The sequence below is a fragment of the Protomyctophum parallelum genome (assembly GCF_964188405.1).
Source record: "Protomyctophum parallelum genome assembly, chromosome: 9".
NCBI lineage: Eukaryota > Metazoa > Chordata > Actinopteri > Myctophiformes > Myctophidae > Protomyctophum > Protomyctophum parallelum.
In genome coordinates this window covers 12,732,277-12,744,776 of record NC_139706.1, presented here as the reverse complement: position 1 = coordinate 12,744,776, position 12,500 = coordinate 12,732,277, and the positions used below count along the sequence as shown (strand labels likewise).

Sequence of the window (12,500 nt, the reverse complement as noted above, 5' to 3'; positions counted from 1 at the left end):
AAGCACGTGCATGAAGTCAGACCATTGTGAGAGCTGTGTAGCATATTTCAGCATTTGTGTATATGTGCTTGTTTGTGTGTGCACACACGCATGTACGCACTCATGCATGCACGCACGCACGCACACACACACACACACACACACACACACACACACACACACACACACAGACACACACACACACACACACACACACACACACAATACATGCGTGTATGCATAGTGCATCTGTGCATGATGTGTGTATTTATGCCTATGCATATACCATATGTGTGTGTGTGTGTGTGTGTGTGTGTGTGTGTGTGTGTGTGTGCATGATGTGTGTATTTATGTATATCTATGCATATATGTGCGTGTGCGGGTGCACGTGCGTGTGCGTGCGTTTCTCCTGAGAGGCTCTCCTCATTAAGCAACGAGGCGACAGGAGTGCAGAGTGGGTTTTCACACACCACTGCTCTGTCGCCTCCTCGCCTCTCCTCCCTCTGTTCCTCCCATTCTCTCTCTCTCTCTCTCTCTCTCTCTCTTCCTCTTATCGATATACACCTCTACCTCCTCCTGCTCATTCATTCCTCCTTGTCTGCGCCTCCTCCTCCAGTGTGTATACCTGCTCCTGCAGTCATGGAATGTGTTGTGCGACTGACTAGAACAGACACAAGAGAGCAATGGAGGAATGGGCCGCTATAGTGAGGCGCTCCACCCAACCCAGGTTTTCACTTTGTTGTGTTGCCCGCGTCGCATTTTATCAGTGCGCGACAATGTTGTATGACACCATCATGTGAAGCCAGCATTCCATTCCGTTTCACATAGAAAGCGTGACGGCTCGGCTAAAAGCCTGTTAAAACAACGGAAGCACGTGGTGTCCAAACGTGGATATTTGCCCTTTGGAAAAGTCCCGTCCCAAGCTGGGGGTTGAGGCGTATTGGAGGGTAATCCCTCCTGGACGCTATTGGCGAAACGCCTAAATTAAGGGGTCCCCCCCCCATGTAGCCCACCCTGACCACTACTCATTGGTCAGGGGCATTACAGTCACATCTAGCTTGGTGACTCCCTCAATGACCCCATGAGGTCAAAGGGAATTACATGTGTATTCCATGTGAATAACACAGTTATGCAGTGTGATGTGTTGTGAGCTTGCAGATCACTTGTTTGGTGTAGATGGAAAAATAAAATGCGTTCATTATCTGAAGGTTAAAAAGCATTTCTCTTATTTCAATTGACTTTTCATATTTGCCATTTCATTTGAATTGTGGCAATATTGTGAAAATAGCCAATCTACAAGCTCGTTGTGAACTTGTAGATCGGCTATTTTCACAATTGTTGCCTCTTTCTTTATCATTTAATAATCTGGCCAACCAGTTTTTTATAGCATGGTTTGCTGATTACTTTTGAATGTTTTGATGCAGTAATGACATTTTTCTTTTAGAGCCTTTGAGGTATTATAAAAGTCTTAAAGGTCCTTAAATTGTCACTGACAGTGAAGTGACACCGCCAAATCATGTGGGGACCCACATGTTGAGAACGACTGGTAGCCTATATGAATTCTCAATATTGCTTGGGGGGCATGAGAAAACGGAAATTATTTATTGGGACATCGTAGGGTGACCAGATCCAAACTGTTCATTTGACAATTTACAATTTACAATTTAGGCATTTAGCAGACGCTCTTAATCCAGAGCGACTTACATTTAAGCAAGAACAAAAGCATGGGAATACATCACATAAAAGCATTTATCATGAAACATGCGTAAGCTAAGAAAGTAACAGTGGAATATCTATATAATGAAACTATAACAGTAACAGTGGAATATCTATATAATGAAACTATACATACACTATACTGTACATATAAACTATACATATTTACTATGCTATACATATGTACTATGGCGTGCTATGACTATATACAATACAATTATAGTGCTGTCTACATAACATGTGTCAAATGCTATCTAAGCCAACAGAAATGCTATCTAAGGGGTTAGGGTAAGTGCTATGGGCCATGATGGAGTCTGAAAAGGTTTTCAGGCTACGGCGGAAGATTGGGAGTGATGCTGCAGTTCTGACTGCAATGGGAAGTGCATTCCACAGTTTTGGAGCCAGAAGGGAGAAGAGTTTGGGACATGTGGAGCGTTGTCCCGGCGTTTTTAGTGAGGGTACTTCCAGCTTCCCTGCGTTGGCTGATCTGAGTGCGCGGGAGGGTTTGTAGGGTTCAATCATACTTGCAAGATATGGGGGAGCCATACCTTTGGTTGCTTTGAATGCCAGCATCAGAGTTTTGTATTCTGTGCGGGCAGCGACCGGGAGCCAGTGGAGGGAGCGGAGCAGGGGGGAGACAGAAGTATCACATGTGTGGGATAAGTGGGACGGGGACCCCGTCCCACTTATCCCACACAAGCCATACTGGAGTACCGGGTTAGCAACTTATTACATGAGTTGCTATTAATAGCCTTGATGTCATATTCGACCATAGGCCCAATATTGGCTATCATAAAAATCATGCTTTATTTTTATGCTATTTTAACATGCTTAAAACACTTGCAGGGAGAGACAATGAGAGAGCAGAAGGCCAACTATTATGGGACTAACTATTAGGGCATTTGATCATTGTGATGTATTCCCATGCTTTTTGTTCTTGCTTAATGTAAATCGCTCTGGATTAAGAGCGTCTGCTAAATGCCTAAATTGTAAATTGTAATTAATGCAATTGCCTGCCAGTCACAATGTGGGACAGGGTCTCAATTTGTGGGACGCCTGAAAAGTCTTGAGGGACTGTCCCACGCAAAGAGGGACATCTGGTCACCCTAGGACAGAGCCGAAGAGTTTGATCAATTCTCAAGCCCCCCCCCCGCAGCCCCGCCTCCCCTAATAGCATTAATAGCATACAATTCATATTACCATAATTGGTTAGTATAGATTAAATATAGGAGGGGCTCAATAACCATTAACCATGGAAACTAAAGGGATGGAGGTTATATATTTCCCCTAAAATATCTTAGTTGTTAATGTGAAATAGTTTCAATATGGTTATTTATTTAAATTGTGATAATTGCTATAGCTATTGGAGCTCTGGTGGTCCCAGACAGACAGGGGACGTAAAGAGGAAATTATGCCCGGGTAGAAGGCTTCATGCCTGGGGTTGACTGGGCGGAGTGACTGGTGTTGACATCGCGGATCGTCTGACACTGCCAAAACGGAACAGTTACCCTTTAAAAAAACACCTCCATTCAGTTTCATTGTAACTGAGATTTTCGATCATAATTAATAATTTTTTAATACCGTATTTAGCTATAACGAGCGCAAACGTTCGATGCTAATTGACAGTGCTAGTATGCTATACTACCATAGACCGCAGGGGAAACAATGGCTACTCTCAGGAGATTAGACCCCATCCCTCCCAGAGAAAATCCCATAGCCTGGAAGGACCATCGGCCTGGCTCGGCCAATGATTGAACGACTCATTAGAATACTAGTTGGAATAGTCCTCGGGCCGATTGGCTTGCATTTAATGATAGACTGGGGCCGAGGCCAATCCGCTGCGGGGGAGCCCGGAGCCAGCCAATCACGGGACCGGTCGTCTACCTAGTCTACCTAGAAATCTCCCTCCCCTAGCTCCCGCTTGGTCACCCGTTGGCCATCTTGGGAGTGAGACTGTGTGGATAGAACAGAACAGAACAGAACAGGCGTGTGTGTGTTGTGTAAAATGAATCAGTCTCTCATCAGCTCATGCGTAGATTAAAGTTGCCCTCTTATGAATGTGCAATCTTGGTTGGAACCCCCATCCGCCAGTTTCACAGAGTAACCCGTTTATATTCGCGCAGATGTCTGTTTATAGAGATTAACCTGCAGGTTAACGACCGCCAAACGGAGGAGGAAGTGGCCGTATAGCAAGCAGCCGCGCAGCTGAAGTGAAACTTCCGGAACCGGCCCATACGGTACCTTCCCCTCCAGAGCAGAGCCCCCAGAGGCCCCGATTCTCATCTGCAAAATAAATCATTTTCGCTGTCGGTGGAAACCTTGCATGTCCAGAAGTGTTACTTTTCAGGAAATGAATGAAAAAAGAACCTGCCTTGCATTGCACCTAAAGTAGTTATTATTTAGTCTCTATGGCTCTTTATTTATAAAAACCCACTGACACGCTTTCACTTCACTTTATATTTAAAAAATATAGCTAAACAAGTAGCTGATCTCCAAGCCCAGAACGCATTGTGACCTGTTGGGAGCTTGCAGATCCGCTGTTTTTGCGTGACACTCTTGTATGGCGATTAAGTTAAGGGCATTAAGTTACGAAAAATAATAATAATATGGAGATAGGCTACAATTAAGGTGTCTGTCCGACAGTGACCATAATAATAGTCTTTAATAGATGAATTAGATTAGATTAGTTTGTGGATTGATGAATCTGTAATGAACAGAAGTGTGGCACTGTGTCTTTTGTCAACACGTGCATGGTGAGCTCATATACATGTAGACCAGCTATTTCCGGCGAGGATCACCATCACACGAAGGACTAAGAACCAGACTCTTCTCCGGCCGCTGTGCTGCAAGGCAAGGCAGTTTTATTTGTATAGCACATTTCAAAACAGAGGCAATTCATTGTGCTTTGCACAGAACATCAAACAAGAGAGAGACAAAGCGAGAGGCGGACACAAATATAGAGGAGACAGAAAGCAGACCATAACTCATGAAACGTAGAGGTGGAAATGGAAGGAAAATAAATGGGAACTGTATGAGTGTGTGTGCGTGTGTGCGTGCGTGCGTGTGTGCGTGCGTGCGCCGTGCGTTAATGTGTGTTGTTGAGGTTAATCCCCAGGATGCGAGTGCTAACTTGATGAGGCTGCTGCTGCTGCTATAGCTGGAGGAGGAGAGTATCGACCGGCCGTGGGTCAGCACCCAGGTCAGGTTGAGAGAGGCGGGGCGGGGGGGGGGGGGGGGGGGGGGGGGGAGAGAGAGAGAGAGGGGGGGGACAGAAGCGTAATTTCATAAAAGACTAAAGGGTGGCTATAAAATGACCACTTGAGCATGATACAAAAGATGCATATTAAAAAAAAACATCCACCAAGCCAGGTTATTTCATTCCCAAAAAAGGTAGTTTACTTTTCGTAAAAAAGAAATAGCCCCATATTCGGATAGTAATCATTGCTATATGTTTGTCATATTGACACCAGCCACTGCACCCCCTGTGTGAAACGCATGTGTCGAATTTGAGTTTGAGTTCTCGAGTTACGTGGATTACACCCAGACAGACATACAGAGAGGAAGTTTCCCAGGCAAGCTTAAAAAAGACAAACAAAAGAAAACATTTTGGGTGAGGTGGGTTTTTAATCGGTAGAATAACTATAGCATCCGTGAGAGATCCCTCAAATGCATGCCGACAAAAACCAGGGCCGAGGCACGCGTTTCTGCATATCTCTGTGTTTTCAAAACAAAGCCATTCACACGTGGACCAATCAGCAATGATGACATCGACGTTGCACGTGCACACGATTCACATGAAAGGGAAAAGGAAATCCACACAATTCTCCCCTTGTTGTTTGCTCATGCTAACTTTATATCATCCTTGTTGTAACGTTGTAACTTTATATTATCATTGTTGTAAAGTACCACTTGACCCTTCTACACATGGCATGGCATATAGGTCTAGGCTACTGTATCCAATTTCAAGTCAAAAAGTCCAATTTTAATGACTTACTTTGAACGGAAACGTGCTGCGTGATGACGTGTCGAGTCCCACGTGAATAAAAATGTATCTTGATTTCATGCACCTGCAGTTTATTCCCATCGCTATACGAGTTCCTCCATACACAGCTGGTTTTGATTACATTACTATACACAGTTTTTAATCTCATTCAAGATGACATCCAGACAGTATTACTCGTTGTAAACATAATCAGCAAGCTAAAATATGTATCTGAAAACATTATAGGTTAGAAATATAAGCCACGAGCTTTGCTGCCCTGCCCGTCTCTGTGACTTGTAAACAAACAAACTGCACGGACGTGCGCGGCACGGAGCTACGTCCCATAGCCTGCAAGGATGCAACGCTCTGATTGGTTAAAAAATACACAGCTTTCCATTTCAGAGTGAAACTTCAAAATTAAATGCCCCAAAAAGCCATTGCATCCCGTCTTTTATAAACTAAACCACAGAGGAAAAAACAGATATAAAATGGAATGCGCAACCAGGAGGGGAGAGAGGCCGATATCACGATATGTGTTGAGAAAACAGCACACACACACACACACACACACACACACAGAGAGAGAGACTGAGCGAGAGAGAGAGACAGACAGACAGACAGACAGACAGACAGACAGAGAGAGAGGGGGCTTAGTAGGAAGAGGGCGAGGAGCATTTGAGGATTCATCTCTGGCTGGATAATTCCCAGGGGGACGTCTCTCTCCAACACTTGAAAAGCTGTGAAGTGTGCTGTTCTGCTCATATTCTGCCAGTAATTGGCACAGAATACTGGAGAGAGAAAAGGGAGAGTGTGTGTGGGGGGGGGGGGGCTGAGCGGAGAAGAAGGAAGGGACGGAGGGATGGATGGGAAGGGCACAAGAGAAGAGGAAAGGGAACGGGGAACGAAGGAGGGAAGGAGAGGAGAGGAGTGGAGAAGACTCATACACACCAGGAAGTTAGAGGGGGGTGGGGAGGGCTGAGCAGAGAAGGAGGCTTGTTAGATTTGGAGACAGGAGGAGGGCGGGAGGAGAAGATGAGGAGGGCAGCAGTGAGGAGCTGTCTCCATGTTTATCCACCTGTCTGTCTGTGTGCGTCTCCCTCTCCCTCCTTCCCTCCCCTCCCCTCCCTCTCCATCCTGTCATTCCTGTCTCTCCAAGCGGCGCTGTGTGTGTGTGTGTGTGTGTGTGTGTGTGTGTGTGTGTGTGTGTGTGTGTGTGTGTGTGTGTGTGTGTGTGTGTGTGTGTGTGTGTGTGTGTGTGTGTGTGTGTGTGTGTGTGTGTGTGTGAGTGTGAGTGTGAGTGTGTGTGTGTCTTTAGACATGACCGCAGGCGTTTAGTCATCGATGGGAGTTTTCTTTTCTGTGCAGGCAGGCCAGTGGCCAGCCCAGCTTGCACAGAATCAGATACAGATTCAGGACCTGCTGATTCACTCGTGCGTGTGTGCGTGCGTGCGTGCGTGCGTGTGTGTGCTTACTTGTACACCTCACCAGGGATCATGATGCTCGTTCTTCAGTGCAGGGAAGAAAGAAGCACCTTTCTTTGACAGAAACAAAGGCAGCAGACATGTTTGCTCTGGCTCCAGGCCCATGCATTGTCTTAGCCATATACAGTAAACTGTTTGTAAATATCCATAGACCGAGGAAAACCCCACGGCTGAGGCGTTGTCTTACACAGATGCATATACACTGTATCACATAACCATTTAGTTTATGCCTCTATTCACACATCTGCAGCACTTTATATGCAGCATCTCATTTCCCACACCTGAATTGTGAGTTTTGACAAGGAATATCTCTGTACATTATGCCCTTGAAATTACTTTATTTTTTGTTTTGTTTTCATCTATCTTCAGAATTCTGAGTTGTTTGAAAGTTTGAAAAAAGAGATAAAGAGAGATAAAATGTTACAATTAAGAGAATACTCAGTTATGAAATCAGAATAAAAAAATAACCTCATCATAACTCAGGCCTTCTTATTTTTATTCCTTCCTTGGTTTTCACTTGGACATATAGTTTAAGGTGTAATTCTATTGTGCTGTTGACAAGTAATTTTGCTCTTATGGGAATGGTAGATTTAGTTATTACTGATGCTTGGTAATGTAATGTACTGTATTCCAGTATTTCCATTGAAATCCTATTAGAATATTATGATATATTGAGCAACAAACGTTCTATTCATGGACATTATTTTAACCACTTGAGCCCTATTCATTAATTAATCATAAATTATTCCCCAAAAGAACGTTAGAAACAAAGGAAAACAACGGCCGGGATGTTGTGACAGAGAAACATACACGTTAACACATTCCCTCCCGTCACACTAGGCGGGATCGTGAGGCCAGGGGCAGTCAAATGCATGCAATATCACAGTAGAAGAAGAGATCCTGGGCAACCAGAAAGTGCACACACTGGCTTCACTCTAGGCAGTGGAGGACCCGCAAAGGAGTTGTTTTGGTTCGTGCGATGTAAGAACAGCGAATAACAACCTTCCAAACACTGGATTTTGTCTAATTCCGGCCGGAAAAAGGAGTGATAAGCGCCCACATGCACGTCAGATATAAAATAATTATACCGCCGGTATATATTATTTTTTAATTTCTGGATTAAATGAAATGTGCGAAAGTCACACCACTTCATAAAGGTGCGGATCCACTTGAAGTAAACAACTATAGACCATATTATTTGCACAGCTGCAAAGATTTTTGAAAAGTACATTTTTAACCAATTATCACAATTATCTCTCTCTCTCTCTCTAGTCGTGAGTGCTTCTTTTTATTCTATTTCATTGTATTATTTCCCTGGGGGATTAGAGACAGACAGAGACTGTGAAGTAGAAACTCCCTCCCTCCTCCCTCTCTCTCTCTCCTCTCTCTCCTCTCTCTCTCTCACTCCTCTCCTCATCCTCTATCTCGTCTCATCTCTCTCTTCTCTCTCCTCTCATCGATGCCTCTGGCTCTTCATATCCACCTCTCTCTCTCTCTCTCTCTCTCTCTCATCTCTCCCTCTCTTCTCTCTCTCCTCTCTCATCCTCTGCTCTTCATAATCCACCTCTCTCTCTTCCCCAGCTCCTTATTCCTCCCATGCCTCCTTGACTCCTCCATCCATACCTCCTATCCCTCTGTCCTTCTTTTCTCTACCTCTCTTTCGTCTACCACCCAACCAACCAACCATACAGCCACCCACCTAACCAACCACCCAACCACCCACCTAACCAACCAACCACCCAACCAACCAACCCACCCAACCAACCCAACCACCCAACCAACCAACCACCCACAACCACCCCAACCAACCAACCACCCAAACAACCAACCACCCAACCAACCAACCACCCAAACAACCAACCAACCACCCACCTAACCAACCACCCAAACAACCAACCAACCAACCACCCACCTAACCAGCCAACCAACCACCCAACCAACCAACCACCCAACCAACCAACCACCCAACCCAACCAACCAACCACCCAACCAACCACCCAACCAACCAACCACCCAACCAACCACCCAAACAACCAACCAACCACCACCTAACCAACCACCCAAACAACCAACCAACCACCCACCTAACCAACCAGCCAACCAACCACCCAACCAACCAACCAACCAACCACCCAACCAACCAACCAACCACCCACCAACCACCCAACCAACCAACCACCCAACCAACCACCCACCAACCAACCAACCAACCACCAACCACCCAACCACCAACCACCCAACCACCAACCAACCAACCAACCAACCCACCCAACCAACCAACCACCCAACCAACCAACACCCAACACCCACCCAACCAACCACCCAACCAACCAACCACCCAACCAACCAACCAACCAACCACCCAACCAACCAACCACCCAACCAACCACCCAACCAACCACCAACCAACCACCCACCAACCAACCACCCAACCAACCACCCAACCACCCAACCAACCAACCAACCAACCACCCAACCAACCAACCAACCACCCAACCAACCACCAACCAACCACCCAACCAACCAACCACCAACCACCCAACCAACCACCCAACCAACCACCCAACCAACCAACCAACCACCCACCCAACCAACCACCCAACCAACCACCCCAACCAACCACCCAACCACCCACACCCAACCCAACCACCAACCAACCACCCAACCAACCACCAACCACCCAACCAACCACCAACCAACCAACCAACCACCACCCAACCACCCAACCAACCACCCACCCAACCAACCACCCAACCAGCCACCAACCCAACCAACCACCAACCACCCAACCAACCACCCAACCAACCAACACCAACCAACCAACCACCAACCAACCACCCAACCAACCAACACCCAACCAACCAACCACCCACCAACAACCAACCACCAACCAGCCAACCAACCACCAACCAACCAAACAACCAACCACCCAACCAACCAACCAGCCAACCACCCAACCAACCACCAACCAACCAACCACCCAACCACAACCAACCACCAACCAACCCAACCACCCAACCAACCAACCACCAACCAACCAACCACCCAACCAACACACCCAACCAACCACCCAACCAACCAACCAGCCAACCAACCACCCAACCAACCACCCAACCAACCAACCACCCAACAACCACCCAACCAACCAGCCAACCAACCAACCACCAACCAACCAGCCAACCAACCAGCCAACCAACCAACCAGCCAACCAACCAACCAACCAACCAACCAACCAACCACCCAACCAACCAACCAACCAACCAACCAACTCCCTTCCACCTCTTTCTGCACCTCCACTTGTCCCCCCAACCTCCCCCCCTCTGTCTATCCCTCCCCCACTGATAAAGCTCCAGCCAAGAATGGGTGGATTAATGACCACACGAAAGGGAGAGAGAGCCATGCCACGCACGCAGGCACGCACGCATGCACGCACACACACACACACACACACACACACAAATCTATCACCAGAAAGGATTTGATTATTTCATATTGCCAGCCGCTATGCCTCGTGCACATATAGTACACACTGTACTGTACGTGTGCTTTCCTGTGTGTGCGTGTGTGCGCTGTGTGTGCGTGTGTGTGTGTGTGCGTGTTTGTGTGCGTGCATGCGTGAGTGAGTTTGCGCATAGCAACCTGTTCCGTACATTGTGCTGCATCCTTATTGTTGTGGTGTGAGTCAGTGTGAAGAGCCTGCATGTCCATTGTGTCAGAGAGGACACAGTCATCAATGCCATCACAGCCATCATGCAATCACAAAGAAGAGAGAGAGAGAGAGAGAGAGAGAGAGAGAGAGAGACAGACAGACAGGCAGACAGACGAAGTGCAAGAGAGAGGAAGTGCAAGAGAGAGAGAGAGAAACAAAAACAAAGGAGAGAGCCTATATACAGTACAGCACATAATAATAGTTATTGCAATAATAGCTTCACATGAAGCTCGGCTCGGCGCTATATATTGAGTCCTGCAGGTATGTCTCCGTACTATCTTCTTTGAGTCCTTTCATCGCCTCCTTCTTTTCTCCTCTCCTCTCCTTCCCCCACTCTTCTCATCTCCCTCTCTTCTCCTCTCCCTCTTTTCTCCTCTTCCTCTCTTTCCCCCACTCTTCTCCTCTCCCTCTCTTATCTTCTCCTCTCCCTCTCTTCTCTCTCCCTCTCTTCTCATCTCCCTCTCTTCTCCTCTCCCTCTCTTCTCCTCTCCCTCTCTTCTCCTCTCCCTCTCTTCTCCTCTCCCTCTCTTCTCCTCTCCCTCTCTTCTCCTCTCCCTCCCCTCTCTTCTCCTCTCCCTCCCCTCTCTTCTCCTCTCCCTCTCTTCTCCTCTCCCTCTCTTCTCCTCTCCCTCCCCTCTCTTCTCCTCTCCCTCTCTTCTCCTCTCCCTCTCTTCTCCTCTCCCTCTCTTCTCCTCTCCCTATCTCTGCTCCTCTCACAATACCCCCCCCCCCCTCACTGGGTGAGCCAGGCGAGTCCCAGGCTTTCGCCAGGGCCTGTTCGGTGCTTGTTTAACCAAAACAAGCAGATGGAGGCGAGCCATACCCAGCTGGGACAGTGTGCAGTCTCACATCTCTCTGCCTATATTTGGCTTTTCTTTATATTTTTGCCCAGCGTTGTGTGTGCGAGTGGCTTAGGGCTTCAAACATGAAGATAAAAAGGGAGTACGTGCGTGCCTTGATGTTTTCGGTCTCTGTGCTTTTCCTCCCTCCAGCTAAGAAAGCGGCAGACGGCTCGGTGATCGCCAACGGCTACTGTGACTTCTGTCTGGGAGGCTCCAAGAAGACGGGCTGTCCCGAAGACCTCATCTCCTGCGCCGACTGTGGGCGCTCGGGTAAGCACACAACTTCTGAAGTGAAGCACGAGTTGGCTTTGTACGACTTGAAATGTCTATGGGGAAAAATGCATTGGGATTCATTTCCTGGGCCTGGCGTCGTCATGAAAGGGGCGACGCTCTATAGCACTATGCTGTAGTGAAGCATTTAGCAGACGCTCTGATTCCAGAGCGACTTACATTAAGCAAGAACAAAAAGCAAGAACATTAAGCAAGAACAAAAAGCAAGAACATTAAGCAAGAACAAAAAGCATGGCAATACATCATATACATAAACAAGTAGTTATCATGAATCATACGTAAGTTAAGAACGTAACAGTGGAATATCTATACAATGAAACTATGCATATATAGTGCTATGTCTACATAAAATGCTACAGTATAAGTCTACATAAAATTCTATCTAAGTTACATAAGTTGAGCCTTTGCATACTCCTGTAAGGTCGTCGGGGGTAGGGCAAGTGCTACGGGCCATGATGGGGTCTGAACTCTGAATAGGTGGGTTTTCAGACTACGACGGA

At 46.9% G+C, this 12,500-nt stretch overlaps 1 protein-coding gene across 1 annotated transcript in view; it reads left to right on the top strand.

The window, feature by feature from the left end:
* The window catches only part of dpf1 (double PHD fingers 1), a gene marked incomplete at its 3' end in the record, with an annotated part of 77,435 nt that overhangs the window by 59,284 nt on the left and 5,651 nt on the right, over window positions 1–12,500 (top strand). The window contains exon 9 of the mRNA XM_083772634.1: window positions 11,860–11,979. Within this exon, the coding sequence (XP_083628760.1) occupies window positions 11,860–11,979 (120 nt within the window). The remainder of the gene's footprint in view (window positions 1–11,859; window positions 11,980–12,500) is intronic.